At 35.9% G+C, this 20,957-nt stretch overlaps 1 protein-coding gene across 6 annotated transcripts in view; it reads left to right on the top strand.

Annotated features, from left to right (window-relative positions):
* STAT4 (signal transducer and activator of transcription 4) overlaps positions 1–20,957 on the top strand; it is a 104,592-nt gene that overhangs the window by 59,261 nt on the left and 24,374 nt on the right. For 5 of the 6 annotated variants that reach the window (XM_012140801.4, XM_042244004.1, XM_042244002.1 and 2 more), the window contains 11 exons: positions 1,187–1,285; positions 3,804–3,896; positions 4,810–4,888; positions 7,576–7,661; positions 9,382–9,533; positions 11,330–11,488; positions 12,286–12,378; positions 15,171–15,230; positions 15,539–15,556; positions 15,645–15,738; positions 19,251–19,295. In XM_012140801.4, the coding sequence (XP_011996191.1) occupies positions 1,187–1,285; positions 3,804–3,896; positions 4,810–4,888; positions 7,576–7,661; positions 9,382–9,533; positions 11,330–11,488; positions 12,286–12,378; positions 15,171–15,230; positions 15,539–15,556; positions 15,645–15,738; positions 19,251–19,295 (978 nt within the window). The remainder of the gene's footprint in view (positions 1–1,186; positions 1,286–3,803; positions 3,897–4,809; positions 4,889–7,575; positions 7,662–9,381; positions 9,534–11,329; positions 11,489–12,285; positions 12,379–15,170; positions 15,231–15,538; positions 15,557–15,644; positions 15,739–19,250; positions 19,296–20,957) is intronic. The other variant, XM_042244003.1, reaches the window with a different exon arrangement.

Below are 20,957 nucleotides of genomic sequence, written 5' to 3'. Positions count from 1 at the left end.
TAACCTCATTTCTTTCCCAGAAATACCCTTTGATTTACTAGTCTGTATAATCTACTTTTGATTATTAATTTTCCACTTTGTGGTTTGCTATTTTATCTTTTCTACTGTTGATCTTTTGGCCATTTTATGGATAATTAGCACCTCCTTCAAAGAGGAGGGAGAAGGAAACTAAATAAAAAAATAAATGCATTTGTTTACATTTATTGTGCTTCCTGTTAATACTACCATGGAGAGGTCTAGTAACAAAGTTTAACACTATTGACAAAATGATGCTGTTCAAATTAGTCCTGTGAACCAAGAAAACACAGACATCTACAGGAGCCTAGCAGGTAAAGGAAATGAGTGCCTGGGTCATTCAGTGATGGATATTATGGCAATTTGGGGTAGTACAAGCTCCCCTGAAGGAATTACAATATTTCAACTTACACATCATGCCTTACGGCTGAATTAGGCCCACGGGCTTTCAGTTTACGTTAGCATTGGTAATAAAACATGTATATGCTTAGATGTCATAAAAATGAAAGTGAAAGTGAAGTCACTCACTAGTGTCCGACTCTTTGCAACCCCATGGACTGTAGCCTACCAGGCTCCTCTGTCCATGGAATTTTCCAGGCAAGAGTACTGGAGTGGGTTGCCATTTCCTTCTTCAAGGGATCTTCCTGACCCAGGGCCCGAACCTAAGTCTCCTGCATTGCAGGCAGACACTTTACCATCTGAGCCACCTGGAGGGTTGCTCTAGCATACTGACATAATTATGAGCTAGTTGATACAAAGACCATCAAACAGGGACCAAAAACAATGTGTTAAACAAGTCATGAAGAACAGAGTTAACAAATGAACAGCTGGGACCACCATGGTTCCTAATAATAATTTACAAAGAAGTAACTTTTGTAGAACTTATCCTAAGCCCCAGGTAAACCAATCCTTCTGAATGTGTGTTCAGAGCCTTTCCTACAAAGGTGCTCAAGAAGTATTTTTAATAATTAAAAGAATAACTTCTGGATACAGAACAATATGTTACATAGATGTCTACACTCACAATATAAGTTTCTGTGGCTTTATAATAGAATAGATAGTTGAAACAAATCCCAAACAATTTCACATATTTATTGGGAGGTTATTTTAATCTTCAAATAGTGATGTATATATTTAAGATTTTATGTTGTTTTTGTTCAATTTTTTTCAGGGAAAATTTCATGGAAACCCAATGCATGTAGCTGTGGTTATTTCAAATTGTTTAAGAGAAGAGAGGAGAATATTGGCTGCTGCCAACATGCCTGTTCAGGTAATACTTTCTCAAGTTGCAATCTTTTCACCGAGAACTCAATTTTTCTAAAACAGAAATTCTAATCTTCTTTCCAACCATCTTCTTCTGTCTACATTAATGGTGCCATCATCCGTTCAGCCAACTGGAATCAAGGTTCTTGGGATCATCTTTGAATAGTTGCTTTCTTTTCTCTGCCTTCTTACTGAGATAGGTACCAAGTCTTTCCAGAGTTTGTTTCTAGAATCGTATCTATACGTTCTTTTCTGTTTCCACTGCTCACACTCTGATCTGTGGTCTTACAATATCAGCTGAGGAACAGAGTAACCACTTCCTGGCTGAATTCCTAAGTACCATTTAGGCTCTGTTTCTTTCAGCATGTTTATCCTCGGGACAATCTTGCTCAAAACCCTTCAGTATTTCCCAGTTTCCTACACCACAGGTCCAAACTAGTCCATAAGCAGGAATTTTGTCTTACAGAAGCTCCATAAATACTTCTTTCATACTTGTTTCAGTGTGCTCTGCCGTGCCATATTTTAGAGTACATTTTATCCCACTAAGCTGAATGAATTCAGAGTCCCCAACAAAGATAAGTAGAGGAGTTAACGAAGGCCTTGGGAATACTCCATTTAAAAAGGAAAGCGCATGTAGATAATCAGCTTTCCAAATGTCATGCTGAATAATTTAGTGATTCACACTACTGTATTTATTTTTGAGGATCCAACAAAACTATCTTTTTTTCAACTATTAAAAATTCTCAGATTTGCTTGCTGTCAGTTTATGGTTGTTTCTAGAGAAGTATGAAGTTTTAACAACTTGCTCTTATTTTTTAGATGTGAATAAGAATGTATCATCTTTAATTTTAGAATCTAAAGTTAATAAGTTTCTAAAGTAAACATAGTTTGATTCAGTGAAAATTTGGATGAAAATTAAGATTCTATTACTAATATATGCTATTTTCATATATTCTCAGTTGTCCTCTTTTGTAGCCCTCTTATCTCTAGTCATTATATATATGTGTGTGAGTGTGTATTGTTGTTGTTCTCTTCACATATCAGATATCAGCCAAGTTAGAAACATTTATTTGAATAGATGCTCTTCAAAATCATTCCTCAATCTTCTAGTACTACATACTACCACAAAAGAAGCACTGGTTTGTAAAGTTCAAAGCAGTAGACAATATATGGAGATACATACATACACACACACACACACACACACACACACACAGAAATAATGGGAGCCAAAATGAGAGAGAGGCAATTTTACAAATCATCTGAAGAATGTGATACAGTTGAAAGAACATTTGATTGAAAGTTAAGGACCTGGGTTCCACTTGAGGTTCTGGGACTCATTTTCTACTTAGTCATCACCCTTTCTAACCATACCTCCCTATCCAAGTATAAGGTGAAGGGTCTATGGACATTCTCTCAACTCTAGCCATCTATGTAAACGTTGTATCTCAAGAACAAACTCAGATAGGTTATTAGAGTGGCCAAGAAACATGGCTTGGAGTAGCTGGTTAGTCTTTCCATTAATACTTAACCAGGCTAACATTTTTACATATTCTTTAGCAAACTCTCTTTGTTCTAAAATAAAAATAAATTTCATCCTGGCAGATTCAACATCCCTAATTCTGAATTCAAGTACAACATAATGTAGTTTCACATCTTACAGAATCTCAAAAGTCACATGGGTCTGATGTAGAAAAACAGGAAAAAAATTTTAACCATAAAATCATCTGTAATTTCACTGTTCAACGATAACAAATGATTATATTTTGGTGTATGTGTTCTTCCAATCACATGTGCTTGAGTTTATATGTCTATACATACATCTAGATATTTATAAGTAAATACATGCATACACAAGCAACAAAGATCGCAAACATATAGTGTCTTATAATTTGCTCTATTTCATACTTTAACGCTACTCATATGTCCTTAAGGGCTCCCCAGGTGGCGCTAGTGGTAAAGAACCTACCTGCCACTGCAAGAGATGCAAGAGAAATGGATTGGATCCTGGGGTTGGGAAGATCCTCTGGAGGAGGAAATGGCAACCCACTCCAGTATTCTTGCCTGGGAAATCCCATGGACAAAGGAGCCTGGTAGGCTGCAGTCCATAAGAGTCGAAAAGAGTCAGACAAGACTGAAGCAACTGAGCACACATACACGTACGTCATTAAATATTTTTCTACAGCATGGTTTTTAATGGCTGTAGAATATTTTATATCATACTGATCCAGACCTCAGTTCAAAGTATATTACATATACTACATTCATCATAAGCCTGTTTCATCAATATGTTGAAGTTTCAGGGACTTCACTGGCAGTCCAGTTGTTAAGTCTTTGCTTTCCAGTGCAAGGAGGTACGGGTCTGATCCCTGGTCAGGGAGCTAAGATCTCATATGCCTTGCAACCTATAAGCCAAAACATAAAAAAAAAGAAGAAGCAATATTGTAACAAATTCAATAAAGACTAAAAATGGTCCATATCAAAAAAATTTTTTAATATGTTGAAATTTCAAAATGTTTTTCCAGGGACCTCTGGAGAAATCCTTACAAAGTTCTTCAGTTTCAGAAAGACAGAGGAATGTGGAGCACAAAGTGGCTGCCATTAAAAATAGTGTGCAGGTGAGTGATCTCTTATAGATAGAAAAGGCGAGCAGTGGTCCCAATTCTAGGCACCTTTCTCTTGTGTGCCCAAAGTTACTGTGTACAGAAGTCATGGGGTACTTGGTTATAAAATAAATATCTCTCACACACTATGTTCATGTTAGAAAAGATTTCTTTGGAGAAAGCGTTGAACTTCAATTTACTGAAAATTGGAGTCACACCCGTCTCCATCAATGAGAAGCCATGTGGCTTCAGGCAAGTAAGTTACTTTACATCTCCAAGCCTCTGCTTCTTCATCTGTAGAAGTAAGAATAACCACTCTAACAGGCTGGTTGGGAGGACTACATGAGATTTAATACTATATGAAAAGCCTTTAGCTTAGATTCTGACATCTTTATGTCTGAGCAGAAAACATCACTAGATTTGGAGAAGAGTAAAACCAAAAATCTCGAAGACAGGAATGAACAGGAGACACAGAGGAGGCATAAATATTTTCTAAGAGGTTCAGAGGAAATAATTTAGACTGTATTGTCATATATGTCCTTTTATAAAGGAGACTTTAAGCAAAAAGATAGTTGGTACATTAATACAGAGCTATATGGAGCTAAGTGGATAAAGTATCCATATTATAAAAAACATGTTAGTAGCATCATTTGGAATTTACTGAGAAATGAGAGACAAGATGCTGAAATTTACAAACACTCAGGAAGAGAAAATGGAAGAGCAACTTCAGTCTGGTTCTTCCAGAGATATTCAGTTCTCATGGGAATTAGCTCTTTAGAAATTGTGGTTCTATAATATATAATTAGTCTGGGATATTACTGGAGATTGGAAGCAGTAAACAGTGTATTTTGAAATACTGATGATGGATGGTATTATTTCATTGGCATGATTAATTGCAACAACAGAGTATGTTTTCTTTTGTAAAAAGATGACAGAACAAGACACCAAATATTTAGAAGATCTACAAGATGAATTTGATTACAGGTATAAAACGATTCAGACAATGGGTAAGTTTTTGTTTTGTCTACAATTCCACAAAGGGACATGACTAGGGTTTCTTCTTTCCTGAAAGAATTGATAAATTAGTCCCTTTATTTTTGAAGAGAGAATGCAGGAGAAGAGAACTTAATTTACTTCCTCCTTTTCTCTTCATATAAATATATATTTTTTACCAACTATTCAAATTATAAAGCTCATGAGAAATAACCCCTATTTCAGAATGGTTCTCCAAAAGCTAAGAACATTTTCTTGTAGAATCAAAATATCATTATCATAATTAAGAAAAGGATTAATAACTGTCTATTATGATCAGGAAATTACTAATATTATCTCTAGGTGAGTTTTTTACTATAATTTTTTAAAATTAAAAGTAGAAATGTTATTCACTGTAGGAAATTGGGAAAGTAGAAAAAAATTATAAATTTAAAAATCACACAAAAACACCATCAAAATGCTAGCATATTTTCCTCCAGCCCTTTCTATATGTTCAAAATACATCCATAGAGATTTATTTACAAAAAATGAAATCAACTTGCACATAGTTTTTGAATAGTATTTTAAGCTAAACTTTTATTTTACATATTTCCTCAGATTAAAAGAATCTCCACATATATAATTTCAATAATTATATAAATATCAAAATGTAAGAACACCGCAATTTATTTCACTATTTCTTTGTGGTTAAATATTGAAGTTGTTTGGGGCTTCCTTGGTGGTGCAGAGGTTAAAGCGTCTGCCTGCAATGTTACAATTAGGTGTTTTTAAAGAAATATAAGGAAAGAATGAGAATATTTACAAAGATCTAAGATTTACAAGTAATAATAGATTGGTCACTTAAAGTGCACTGCAATTAGTGGAACAATTAGAGAAATTTTAATCAGGTCTAGATTAGTTAATAGGATTGTACCAGTGTTAATCAACTAGCTTTGACCATTGTATTATGGTTATGTAAGACATTAGAGGAAGCTGTGTGAAGTCTATATGGGAACTTTATACTATTTTTTGTAACTTCTTGTAATTCTAAAATTATTTTAAAATAATTTTTAAAAACACATTAGATATAAATTCTTTTTATAGATGATTTACAAAATCATCCTTAACTATTGAAATGCTAGCTTAAAATTTATTTGGAAGGAAATAATATGGATGATTGTGATCAAATGCTTATTAACTTCCTATCTAATATTTCAAAGAGAGGATATTATTTTTCCCTGGCATACGTGAGATGTGACATGTTCTCCTGGCACCTTCAGGATGTCTTGACTCCCATGAAATGTTGATTTATTATGTTATAAGTATGTTCATGAATTTGTATGCACAATTGTGTGTACAGTTTTGTACATGCATAATTGTTTGTATGTACAATTGTTTTTCCTTTGGAGAAATTCACACAACACAGGTTTTGTCAGATTATATTATCAAAGGGATTCATGATCTTAAAAAGGTTTAGAACAACTGCACATTTAATCAACTATTACATTTCATTGAAAGCAGCCTCACTCTAAATTTCATATGTGAACTACCAATTTTATGAATTAGAATATGATAAAATAGATTATAACAATAACATTATTTTTGAACTTATTTTACAATTAGTTACTTTAATATCTTTCAGTACTTCATAAGCAGTATGAAGAATAAAAATGATTATTTTATCACTTAAATCACCAAGTATTTATTTTGTCGGTTATAAGTGAAAGGAAATGTTTTAAGTGAAATGAAAGATACATGGGAAACAAGTTATATACTTGCTGGTGAAGAATGAAAAGTATTAGCTAATTAAGTTTTGAGTTCATAAAATGCTGTCTAAGTAAGAGTTTGCTATACATGGGATCTAGGAGTTAGTGAATTTGTGAATTAATACAGCCAGAAATAATTCTTGGAGACCAGTGCTATTTTGTAGAGAAATTTGCTACAACATTGTTCAGGAGCCTTTTTTTCACAATTACTGAAGCCCTATCAGTGTTCCAGACCTTCATTTAGATATATGAACAGTTAGGCCTTCATTTAGATAATGAACAGTTGGTATAAATAGTCGCTTACTGTATACCAATACATTTTTAAGTTCAAATTAAATAATATGATGTTTATTGTACTTTTTCCATTTAAGAGGATAAATCATTTGGGGTTTTTTCAGCCAGAGATTTTTCTTAATTTGCAACTCCCACTTCTTCTGGTTTCATTGTGAGTCTAGCTTGTTTTGCAAAGAAAAAGAGAAAGCAAAGGATTTAGTCATTATTAGTTCATGAGACTGTGTATAAAAGTACAACCCTTGCAGGAGATTGAGTCAAGACATCAGGAAGGGTCAATATGATTTAATCATGAGCACAAAGAAAGGCCTCTTCCTTTCTTACACATGCCAACCAGCCAAAGTCATTGTCAATGTAGAGATGATCTAATAAAGAGTCCACTAGAAAAACGTTTGTATCTCCTCTCTACTGGCCCCTAAAAGGAATATCGTGAAGAATGGTGTTCTCTCAAGGTTTGTAAGATAGAGAGTTCATCTCTGGCGTGCTTGGATGTAATCCTTCCTGGCAATATGAGCTGTCAAGGATTTACTTCCAAGCTCATCACTAATGGCCCCATTTCTGCTCTTACATCCTGGATCTTAGGATGGCAGGTTACAGCCAGCTTGGCTTTCACTTCAAAGACCTTTTCCTTGGAGAGGACTCTAAATCTGATCTCTTCTTCACAGATCAGGGTGACAAGAACAGTGCCCTAATGAATCAGGAAGTTTTAACTCTGCAGGAAATGCTGAACAGCCTGGACTTCAAAAGAAAGGCTAGTGAAGAACTCTAATTTGACCTTTTGTCTATTTTTCTCCTTTTTGTATATCCAGTCTTACTGAAAAGAAGCTCTTTGATTTTATCAGTTCTGTTTAGGCTGAATGATTTTATCAGTTCCATTTATGCAATGTTTCTAGGAAGAGTATCATACTGTTTGCCATGCTTCTCTATCTAAGTTTACAAAGCAGACTGTCTCTAGAGTCTATTTATTCTGCTTATGTGGTACCTGTACTATAGCTACCATTAATTTCAAGAACATTTTACCCAGTTTTTATTTGCCATTATTTCAGACATGACTGTTTTAGTTGCTGTACTTAATATGCTGAGATGTGTTCTACTGTACATGTATAATTAAGATATTACTTGATGACTACTAAAATTTTATTGCAGAAATGTGTCCCAGTTTCTGTTATGAGAAATGACGTACTAAATAATTTTGTAGATTTCAGAATAGTCCACTGAATCCTGAACATATTCAATCCCATCTCTTCCCAAGGAGAGGAAGGATATTTTTCTGGCTCAATAAAATATTTTAAAAGAGGGGAAATATCTCAATTTCAATTCTACCTCTCTTTGAAAAGAGACGCAACTGAAATTAACCAGTTACTGAAATCGATAGTTTATTTCTAAAAGTTTGGCTTCACTTTTTTGTGCAGGAATTTGTGTAAGCACAAATAAATGTAAAATTATTTTCACCCTAAATCAATTATAAACTTAAACAACCATATGTCAGGTTTTAAATATGTAAATGTTTAACCTAAGATAAGCTTCATACTTTTATACATAATGAATCTATGCTATACATTTTATGCATGCTATCTTATTCTACTTTAAATAAAATTTTAAGGAGAAGGGGAACCTCAGAAATAATTCAGTCCATTCACCTGACTGTATAGATGAGAAAGCAAAGTAAAATGACTTGTTCAAATTTACATAGCCTGTGGCCAAGCCAGGGTAGAAATTCACATCTTCTAATCCCTAAGCATTTGAAAATTATCCTCTCCCACCATGCTTCCCCAAACCCAGATAAAGTGATGATAAATACTAACATTTGTGTGTGCTATAATGCTTGAGTTGTGTCTGACTCTTTGTGACCCCATGAACTATAGTTGGGCCAGGCTCCTCTGTCCATGGGGTTCTCCAGGCAAGACTACTGGAATGGGTTGCCATACCCTCCTCCAGCGATCTTCCCAACTCAGGGATCAAACCTGCTTCTCTTAAGTCTCCTGCACTGGCAGGCAGATTCTTTACTAGGGCCATCTGAGAAGCCCAAAAACTAACACAGAGAGGCTCAAATTTTAGTCAGTACATTTAAGAATTAATGCATTAAGATATTTATAAGAATGTAAATTCAATTTATAAATGGCTTTTTAAGAAGCAGATAAATGGCTTCTATGACTACAGGATTCAATATTGTCACAGGAGTTACAAATTCAACATATTTATATTAATGACATGAGGCTATTGTGAGATATTATGAGAATGTTAACTGTGATCATGCTTTTTACTTCATGATGTTATTGAATTGCCATAATTAAATTATTTGAAAAGGCAGTCCTATGGCAAATAGAAGGTAGTATTTGGTAAAATATTTGGTCAAAATTTTAACCCAAAGTTTTATCTCCCAGGTTAGGCAGACTGTATTCTAGATTGAATTGTGAGTGACTTTGGTTGCATGTCATAAGAATCTTCTCAGTAGTCACTTTTGTTTTTAGGAAGCCCTGAGTAAGATGACACAAATAGTGAATGAGACGGACTTGTTAATGAACAGCATGCTGGTGGAGGAGCTGCAAGACTGGAAGAGGCGACAGCAAATCGCCTGCATTGGAGGTCCACTCCACAATGGGCTCGACCAGCTTCAAAACTGGTAAAACGCCCTGACTTTAATTTCTAGTGAAAACCACAGGAAGTACACACACAGTGTCGCTGAGCTGGAGAAGGCAGGCTTAGACCTTAGTGTCAGTTCATTCAGCTTGTTGATGGCTTATGAGCAGCTGGAACTCTTGAATACAAATAGATGTAATTGTCTAAGTGTTCTGAATTCCCATTCCTTGGGGGAGAATAATAAAGCATCTATAGAAATCTATAGAATGCATAAGAATTGCTCATTTTCTCATATATAATATGTCAACATGCAGTCTTAAAAGACTCAAATGAATTTTTTTCAAATCATCAATAAATACACTTTCTTGAAGAGCATGAGAAGCACTGGCTTCAAACACTGTATCTCATTTTTAAAATGTGTATCTTAAGATGTCCACATAAAACTAAGCATTAGTTATGTGTTTTTAACAAAATGATTTGTTTTGGTAGTTAAATGACAAATCTCAAGTGGCTAATACAACATGGCATCCCCTGCCTGTGTACACATGCGTACAATCATGTACAGATATTATCCTTTGTACTAAACAAAGGTTTATAGGGTTTTCCCCTTCATCAGTGCAAAAGGAAATTCTCTGAGTGAAGGAGCAATTAGAAAATATGATGAAAAAGAAGGAAAATTTTTGATTGAATCGAAAATTGCTTTCCTGGGGTACAATCCAATGTGATGAAAACACATATAACTGGGCACACTTGCACTAAAAGCTCCGCACTTCCAGGACTACTTCTCAAGAAAAGTAACTGGGCTCCTTTTAAAATTTGTTGATTTCCTTGGGGAAATATTTTGATTCACTAACCTCACTGTTTTTGTGAAAACAAGATAAACAATAAAGGGAGGAAGAGAGAGCATAGCAGAAATGGTGCTTATACCAAATTCAGTAAGGGGTTGACAGTTCTTTCTACCATGTTGTGGGGAATAAAGTCTAACTAGAAAGAGCTGCTGTCAGGGCACATGGACTTAGGTAAGTGTGATGAGACGTCTGCCCCCTCTTAGTTGGAGGCCCTTTCTATCCCCCCTTTCCCAGACTTCCAGCCCAAGCTGCCACCTCCATTTCTTAAGTGAGATCCAAGGTGTAAAACTCTAAGCAGATAATTTTCTTCAGAAAGATCCATTGACAATCTTTTGGTTAATATTTAGGACTTGTATAAATATATATGGAGGGAGGTCACATTATTTTTTCCATCAGTATTCTTACACATAAGATTCTTCATAAAATATATTTTTTTTCATAAAATATACTTTTAAAGTTTTAAACTTGCTCTCTTTGCCTTTTAGCGAGTACCATCTTTTAAAAATATATGTGTTTAATAGACTTCTAAAAAAGATGATAAAAGGAATTTGGGGGGACTTTCCTAGTGGTCCAGTGGCTAAGACTCTGTGCTCCCAATGCAGGGAGCCTGGGTTTGATCCCTGGTTAGGGAACTAGTTCCCACATACTGCAACTAAAGACCCTGTGTGCCACAACTAAGACTCAGTGAAGCCAAATACATAAAAATACTTTAAAAACAAAGGAATTTGAACCCAGACATTCACAAAATTTTCTAAATGATTTGTATAAAACTGAAGGTAAAATTTTTAAAACATTGAAAACAGTTAACATCTATCAGCATTTTAGAGAAAACCTGTGTTAGGAAAATAAATGTAAAAAACACTGTCACTAATCTAATGGAATTAAATGACTAATTCATTTAATAATTATTTAGTAATACTTGCTAAATAGTTAAAATGGTGGAGTTTAGTAGAAAAAAAACTATCTGCATTTTTCATTGACTGTTCAATAGCTTTACACTGTTGGCAGAAAGTCTGTTCCAACTCAGAAGGCAGTTGGAGAAATTAGAGGAGCAATCTACGAAAATGACATACGAAGGAGATCCTATCCCATTGCAAAGACCACATCTGCTAGAAAGAGTCACCTTCTTGATCTACAACCTTTTTAAGAAGTAAGTCAACAATTTGCTCTACACCTGCAACTTAAACAAATTGTACAACTATACTTCAGCTTAAAAAAAGAGGGTAGGTCAAGTGTTATCCATTTAGATGCCTCCTGGCAGCTTCAGTTCTATGTAGTTGGGAGGACATCCTGGTTTGGTTTTGGTATTCAGGTGGAGGAATGCGAGAGAAGTGTTAAACAATGAGCTTTAGGGTGCAGCGAACAAAGCTCCAGAGAGTTCCAGAAACATTTTTTTACTCATCACTGTTTATTCATTAACACTTCTTCCACCACCTAACCCAGTTTTTCATGAGTCACCATGTTGCCCACCCAAAGTTCATTTTTCATATTTTAGAAAAAAAGATTTCAAGGATTTCTACTCAAGTATCAATACATATTCAAAAAATGAAGGGTGGAGAATATGTTTATGTTTATAAGCTCATCTAAAGAAAAAAGTATTATTGTGTACCAGAAATCCTGATATCTAGGTCAAAAATGGCATGAAATTACTTTCTACTTGATGTTTATTATGATAAAAGGAGACTGGGGCTTTTATTCTTGACCTAAATATAATAATTAAGAATTATTTACTGTTGTTACTTACGGAAATCTTTAGGCATTTCCCATCTCTTGGTAATTATTTATGTGACGTCTTGGAAAGATTTAAGCCTAATGGGAGTTTGAATGTCTTATAAGTGTAGAAATTTTTTATTTTATAAGAGGACAGCATCCTGTTACTCTGTGGTTTTCAGCCTGTCAATGTCTTCAGTGTTTTCAAATGACACGCTTTATTTCCTTTGACCCCAGCTCATTTGTGGTTGAACGACAGCCATGCATGCCAACCCACCCTCAGAGGCCAATGGTACTTAAGACTCTCATTCAGTTTACAGTAAAGCTAAGGTAGGCAGAATGTATTCTATTGTTTCATATTTATGGTGCTATGGTCACTGTGTAATTAAGGCTCATTTCTTTCAATGTGGCTTTCAGGCAACTATTCTTTATCGAGTGACTCCTGCATGCCCAGCTATGGTAAATTAAATACCCACAGAAATATTCACGTGAGAGCCCTACTTACAAAGAGTGGAGCAATGAAGATGAGGGCATGAGAGTTATTAGCATAAAAGTATGAAGTCACAATTTCAGATGACATGGGATTAATTGCTCAGAAGATTGACTTGAGAAGAAGACTGGGGAGCCTAGAGAATGCTTGTGGTCACTGTGAGGAAGGACCTTGAGGGAAGAGCAGGGGTGTGAGAGAGACACTATTAGAAATAAGGACTTTCTAAAATAAGGAGTCACTGTTCTATAAGCATGGGGAGCGGGGAGAGAGAGAATTGAGAAGATGGATTGGAACAGGTTGTAGAAGGTTCCAATATCCTATCCAGGCATATAGTGGCACATTCTTTACCTGTGATCACCCAGAAGCTAGCTTATTGAATTTTCCATGAAAACTCTCAACACCATGATTTTCAGCACATCCTTATTATGTACTTGATTTAAAGAGAAATGATTATGTTGTTGCTGCTTTATCTATGTATGTGATTCTTTTCATTTTCATGAGCAAACTAACACATACAGCTTTCCTAATGACATTTTTAAAATAATGAGTTTGACTTCAGACTTTCAAAGATATTGTCATCATGCCTCAATCTCTAAGCCCCAAAGCTTTAAATTCCTAATCACTAGGTTATCTCTGGAAAGCTGAAATTCCAGACCAGTACAGGAGGCTGTGATGCCATGGTAGATGGTAGTTAAGATCCCATGGTAGCATCCTTGGTCACAGAGCACTATTGAAACTCCATTTTTAGTTCAGTTTCATTTTATCGAGACATATTGACATACAACACTGTGTAAGTTTAAGCCTAAAGACTTGATGTGCATAAATGGCATAATGATGATTACAATAAGTTTAGTTGACATCCATCACCTAGGAACTGCATTTTTTTAAAGGAAGGCATTTGTCTTTCATTTGCATTTCGGAAACCCTACTTGAAATTCTGAATCATTTCCTTTGTGTGAATTTGCACCACCACACTAAGATACAAAAATAGAAAACAAAAACCAGGTTCCTTTTTAAAATTTTCTTATTTTCAAATGTATTCCTTTCTCATCCCCACATCTCTATACAACTCAGAAAACTGTAACACTAAAGGGAAATAGGATAGCGGGGTAGTGCATATATCCTGCTTTCCCTTGAGACACCCGTATATGATATATTCAGTCTAAGATGTTCTCTGGGGCAAAAGGGAAGATGAGTAGGGATTGCTCAACAAAGAACTCTGAGTGGAAGAGGTCCTTGAATGGGCATCACCTGGCATGTTGTTTAAACTGACTGCCAGAGGCATAGACCATTGGTCCCTGGCAAGGGTATTCTGCCCTCCTCTTCCATCTACTGTTCAGTCCCCATTCTTCTTTTCTGTACCCAATTCCCCCGCTGTCTTGACAGCTGATCCTTTACTTAGTATTCAAGATTTTTCCTAAAACCCCACTCTACCAAAGCATTCCATCCTCCTATTTCAAAGAAAAGAGGTGACATGGGACTCCCTTTTGTCATCAGCACTTAAAGTGAGTCAGATCCTTCTTGATACAGGATAGAGAGGAAGGCAAAAAGGGAAATCATTTCATCTTACTTCATATGACTTCCTCACTACCAGCAGCTATAGTATCATATCCCAAAGCCCAAAATCAGTTCTGGCAGGATTTTTAAGAAACCTTGATACATTCTTTTTGTTTTGTTTGGGTTGTTTGTTATCTATGGTCATATTTCTCTAATGTCAATCAGCTGCTTACCACCATTCTTTAAATTTCATCTGTTTAGCTGGACTTCTTCCTTTGATGTATCGCCATGTCTACTGTGCTCCTTCCCTAATCTTCATTATGCCAGTTTCCCACTGCCTGGGGCTGTACTGGGTTTATATAAGAAGCTCAATGCAGCTGCGTGAATAAACAATGTTTGGGATGAGTGTATATGTAAATGAATGAGTGAGTGACTGAATGAATACCTCTGAAACTAAACTGAACCTGCAGAGAGGTTATGTCAGAGGGTACAGCTTAGAAAGTTTGGGGAAAGCTAAGGAGACTCCTGAAGGAATTAAAGGAATTGTTATTCTGACCTTTAATCATTTGTTTGTGTGAAATTAGGTCTTTTTCAGTTATAAAATTTTTGCTGTTACTTACATGTAATATCTTTAAAGTCTGCAAATGCATTTGAAGTGGAATTTTCCTATTCTATCAGAGTCCTAGTCTTTCTCAGTATTTTACCATAAAACAGTTATCAAAACATTTAGTTTTACTAAGCTTACAATTTTTTTTATAATATGAGAATTAAATGAATCCACATAAATAGATTTACAAAAGTTTTTTCTTTTATTTATATGTCTAACCCAAATTTAGGCTTTAGCCAAAATATGTAGCTATTTTTCTGATCTAGCCAATGTATTATCTAACACACATCAACTAACGCAACATGAAAATACTTTCCAAATATGTGTTCTATTAAGTGGGTGATGTCAATATTAGTAAAATGACAAAGTAAAGAGAAATTGACATTTTCAAAACACATGAACATAAGACTGGAAATAATGTGAGCTTGATTTATATATATTTGGCATAAATATATTTAAATCTTTACATATAAAAAGGCTTTTAGCCATGAAAATTTTTATCTTTAATTCTTTATGTGTTTTTTCCAGACTGCTAATAAAATTACCAGAACTAAATTATCAGGTAAAGGTGAAAGCATCAATTGACAAGTAAGTTTTTAATTTCCATTTTGAAACATGAAATTGTAAGACTTTTTAAGAAGAATTGTCCTTATTTTATAGGATAATTTTTAACTTTTAATTTTACTTCTCTAACATAATGTATCAATGTACTTCAATATTTGACTTTAAAGTTCAAACATTTAACAGAACTCCAATGAAGACTGACTTTATAAATTTTAATATAAAGACATGAAATGAAATTTTATATACTATCCTCATCCTCTAAAGTAGCATAGAAAAGTCTTTTTCCAGATCTATTAAATAACTCATTTTAAAGAATCTTCTTGGTTTTACAGGAATGCTTCAACTCTAAGGTAAGACATTTACTTTAGATTTTTTTGTTGTTCCCATAAATACATTTTTACCTGAGACCATTGTAAATAGCTAAGATTTCCTCTCTAGCAATCGAAGATTTGTACTTTGTGGAACTCATGTCAAAGCCATGTCCATTGAAGAATCTTCCAATGGGAGTCTCTCTGTAGAATTCCGACATTTGGTGAGTTAAGTAGTGAAATGACCCAAGTTCCCCCCCAACCCCTCCAAATCAGACACATCTAAACTAATAGACCTTATAATTTAATGTGTTTTGTTCTTTAGTGTTTCTTATGTGAATTAAGGACCGTATTGAGAAATAAAACATGCCATCTTTGAAGAATTTAAAGTGGTAAAAAAAAAAATTGAACCTTAACTCAGAAAGTCTGTGTTCTTAACAATGGTGATATTGCACCTAAATATATGTCTTAATTAGTCAAAATATTTTGGTCATGATGACAGAGATAATATGTCTTAAAGTAGATAAGCATTCCTGGCTTCACTGAAAAAATCTCTCCAATTGATACCCAATAATGGCAGGTCTGGCTAAAATCTCTGTCATTTTAGGAGGATTGGCTTGGGGAAATAGGATGGTTTTAGGTGTGAGATGCACACAGTTGGCCTTGGCATTTCTAGAAAGCTTCTGACCCAGCCTCATCCTGTTACTTCTTGTTTTTACTACTTCCTCTTAATCTGGAGATCTCTTCCTGCTTCCTTTCTAATTCGTCACATAGTTCTTAGATTCCCAAACACCCTATTGCTTGTCTAGCCAAAAACATGTTTCTTACCTGGCTTATTAACATTGAGAAGGTACCTCACCTGAATGTTGACCACTGAAGCAGCCTCAAGAGGTCTACTTTCTAAAAGATAAAATTTATGTTAACAGAAAGATAGCTGCATACAAAAATTTATACTGGTGTTCAGTTTTTACTTTTTGTGTGAATCCTTGAATCCCTCTGTATGAGACTGCTAAATCAATTAAATGTAATGATGAGTGATCATATATATCAGTCAGTTCAGCTCAGTAGCTCAGTTGTGTCCAACTCCTTGCGACCCCATGAATTGCAGCACGCCAGGCCTCCCTGTCCATCACCAACTCCCGGAGTTCACTCAGACTCTTGTCCATCGAATCAGTGATGCCATCCAGCCATCTTATCCTTTGTTGTCCCCTTCTCCTCCTGCCCCCAATCCCTCCCAGCATCAGAGCCTTTTCCAATGAGTCAACTCTTTGCATGATGTGGCCCAAGTACTGGAGTTTCAGCTTTAGCATCATTCCTTCCAAAGAAATCCCAGGGCTGATCTCCTTCAGAATGGACTGGTTGGATATCCTTGCAGTCCAAGGGACTCTCAAGAGTCTTCTCCAACACCACAGTTCAAGAGCATCAGTTCTTCGGCTCTCAGCCTTCTTCACAGTCCAACTCTCACATCCATACATGACCACAGGAAAAACCATAGCCTTGACTAGACGGACCTTAGTTGGCAAAGTAATGTCTCTGCTTCTGAATGTGCTATCTTAGGTTGGTCATAACTTCCAAGGAGTAAGTGTCTTTTAATTTCATGGCTGCACTCACCATCTGCAGTGATTTTGGAGCCCCCCAAAATAAAGTCTGACACTGTTTTCACTGTTTCCCCATCTATTTCCCATGAAGTGATGGGACCAGATGCCATGATCTTCATTTTCTGAATGTTGAGCTTTAAGCCAACTTTTTCACTCTCCATTTTCATTTTATCAAGAGGCTTTTTAGTTCCTCTTCACTTTCTGCCATAAGGGTGGTGTCATCTGCATATCTGAGGTTATTGATATTTCTCTCGGCTATCTTGATTCCAGCTTGTGTTTCTTCCAGCTCAGCGTTTCTCATGATGTACTCTGCATAGAAGTTAAATAAGCAGGGTGACAATATACAGCCTTGATGTACTCCTTTTCCTATTTGAAACCAGTCTGTTGTTCTATGTCCAGTTCTGTTGCTTCCTGACCTGCATACAGATTTCTCAAGAGGCAGGTCAGGTGGTCTGGTATTCCCATCTCTTGAAGAATTTTTCATAGTTTATTGTGATCCACACAGTCAAAGGCTTTGGCATAGTCAATATAGCAGAAATAGATGTTTTTCTGGAACTCTCTTGCTTTTTCCATGATCCAGCGAATGTTGGCAATTTGATCTCTGGTTCCTCTGCCTTTTCTAAAACCAGCAACATCAGGAAGTTCATGGTTCATGTATTGCTGAAGCCTGGCTTGGAGAATTTTGAGCATTACTTTACTAGCATGTGAGATGAGTGCAATTGTGCGGTAGTTTGAGCATTCTTTGGCATTGTCTTTCTTTGGGACTGGAATGAAAACTGACCTTTTCCAGTCCTGTGGCCACTGCTGAGTTTTCCAAATTTGCTGGCATACTGAGTGCAGCACTTTCACAGCATCATCTTTCAGGATTTGAAACAGCTCAACTGGAACTCCATCACCTCCACTAGCTTTGTTCGTATACATTCTTATAACTAGCACTCTTTTTGCTTAAGTTCAATTCCTATTCTCAAGAAACTTTCACTAATGGCCAATGATGGCTAATAAGTGAAGCCATAAAAGGCTCTTAACTTAGAGATATCTGTCTCCCAAAAGAGTCATTTGAAAAAGGAAGGACAAGAAACATACCAAAAAGTGGTCGAGTCTCTATTCCAGGAAGGATAAAATAACAAAACTTTAGTTTTCATGATGCTTTTCTAGTTGCAAAGCATTTTCACATATACTATGTTTTATATAATAATTTTTATCAATTTTTAATACCAAAGTAAATATGGAAAATCAGCGAAGCAAAATGTTAAAAATTAAAAACCACCTATATGATCCCAACACCTTGACATAACACTATTGAAATCCTTATTTTTACATTTTCATTCATATGTGTATGTATACATATATATAGACCTTCCCTGGTGGCTCAGACAGTAAAGAATCTGCCTGCAGTACAGGAGACCTGGGTTTGATCCCTGGATCAGAAAGATCCTCTGGAGAAGGGAATGGCTACCCACTCCTGTATTCTTGCCTGGAGAATTCCAAGGACAGAAAAGCCTGGCGGGCCACAGTCCGTGGGGTCACAAAGAATCAGACACAATTGAGCAACTAACACTTTCACTATATAATATATATATGTATATATTCTTTTTTTTTAAGTGGATCAGATTGTACAGATTAATTTTTTTTCTGTCCTATTTTCCCACTGAGTAGTCTGTGTCATGAACATTTTGTATCTTCTCCTCTCATGGCATTTAGTAGCTCATGACGCCATGTGCATACTGGCCCGTGTCTATTTTCCCAGGCCTATGTGTTAGACATGATTTCATAGGCATTGAGAATCGTCATGGCTTAGCTCAGATGATACTTTCCAGGTACAGAGGAGTGCTGAATATATTCTAAAACATCCCAGTATGATTTCCTCTTTCCAAAATGTGGCTGAAAAACAATCTTATACCGGCTTGCTCCCTTATCTCAGTGAAACTTCCTGAAGTGGAGTCCCATGAGATGAAACAGGAAGCTCTTTCTGTTGAATCTGGGCAGCTATGTTCGGTTTCAGTGTGTTAGAAGACATCTGGCTTACTGTTCTAGAAGTCAAAATTCTTACTGAGAAAACCGCTATAATAGGTACAACCAACTTGGTATTTAGCAGATAATGCTTCTCCATGCAAACACTGTTGTTTCCTTTTCCACAGCAGCCAAAGGAAATGAAGTCTAGTGCTGGAAACAAAGGAAATGAGGTAGGAAATATTTTCTCCAAAGGCATTTTTCTAGGAAATAATCCTATAATGTATTATTTTTACAAAACTCATGAACAGTATGAAAAGGCAAAAGCTCTTAAACTGCCCTTTGTATTTTTATATAAAATCAAATTCGTGTTTCTTTAATTACAAATGTAAAACTTGATAATTGCCAACTGTGTAAGAACTTTTGTTTTAAAAAGAAGAGCACGGAAATTGCATATAACATCCTCCTAAGCAAACAACTGTTAATGTTTGGGTTCACATCATTCTAAACTTTATATGTATACATTACTTTAAATGTATATATACGCACAATGTTTCATAACCTGCTTTCCATCACATAGCAATGTGAAGTGAGCAGTTTTCCATAAACTTACTCTTGGAGGACATGATTTAAAGTGGTTGCATTGTATTGCTGTAATTTCTTTAGTCGGTTCATTATTATAGAATATTATAACATCACTCATTTTCCACAGGTAAGAGGTAAGTCTTTGAACATCATGACCCAGTATGTGAAAATCACAAGTGAAAAACAGTTCTATTACTTTATGGTATCAATTACTTTACTCGTATATCTAAGGTTGGCACTTCAGTGGATGAATCGATTAAAAGAACAAACTGATGCAGCCCAGGTGTTCGAGTTTGTCAGTAAATAATAGAGTTGCCAAATCCTGAATGGGAAGTGGCTTTGGGAATCATCTATCTAGTTGACCTAGATACTAGGGCAATGGCACGCCACTCCAGTACTCTTGCCTGGAAAATCCCATGGACAGAGGAGCCTGGTAGGCTGCAGTCCATGTGGTCGCTAAGAGTGGGGCATGACTGAGCGACTTCACTTTCACTTTTCACTTTCACGCATTGGAGAAGGAAATGGCAACCCACTCCAGTGTTCTTGCCTGGAGAATCCCAGGGACGGGGGAGCCCAGTGGGCGGCCGTCTATGGGATGGCATAGAGTCGGACACGACTGAAGCAACTTAGCAGATCCTAGGGCATTTCTCTATCCTCTATGTATTTGGAATTAGAAAACCTGGGCTTGAGTCCATTCTGACAGTGACTGAAAATATGACCCTTGGCAAATGATCTGATAGAGAAATATTTCATTTTTTTCCTCTGAGAGATCGAGTCATAATGTCCAATGCTCCATGCTCAGAGAAACTGCATGTGTAAGACCACCTATATGATGCAATTAGAAAGCAATGAGGCTTATTTCTGGTATGGTTGGTATGGAGTAAATCTCCTAAATTTAGTGTTACAGCTCTATGAGAAATTTCTTCAAATTATTTGGGAGAAAATACACTTTATAAATCTAGCATTCGATTACAGCCGATCTAGCCCACCCCGCAAAACCACAAAGACCCATCACAACAGTTTTCATGCTCTACATTTTTCCCTTCCAAGCATCCGTCATTCTCTTACCCATGTCTTAAAGTTCTTTTGCCACTCCACCAAGGATGAGCTAAGCTTTCTTCCCAAGGTACAACCTTGGCTTACAGCAGACTGTCAAACAGGTTTCTCAGCCCAGATACAACAGGAACAAAGCTTTTGAGTTTAAGAATATTCTAATAAACCACACAAATAGGGGGTATTCTTCCCACCTTATAGAAATCCATAAAGGTTTTCTAAACTTCCTAGTTAAAACATTAGCACATTACAAATAA

Source organism: Ovis aries, chromosome 2 (assembly GCF_016772045.2).
Source record: "Ovis aries strain OAR_USU_Benz2616 breed Rambouillet chromosome 2, ARS-UI_Ramb_v3.0, whole genome shotgun sequence".
Lineage (NCBI taxonomy): Eukaryota > Metazoa > Chordata > Mammalia > Artiodactyla > Bovidae > Ovis > Ovis aries.
Note: the sequence above shows the minus strand (reverse complement) of the source record. Positions and strands in the feature narration are given on the sequence as shown.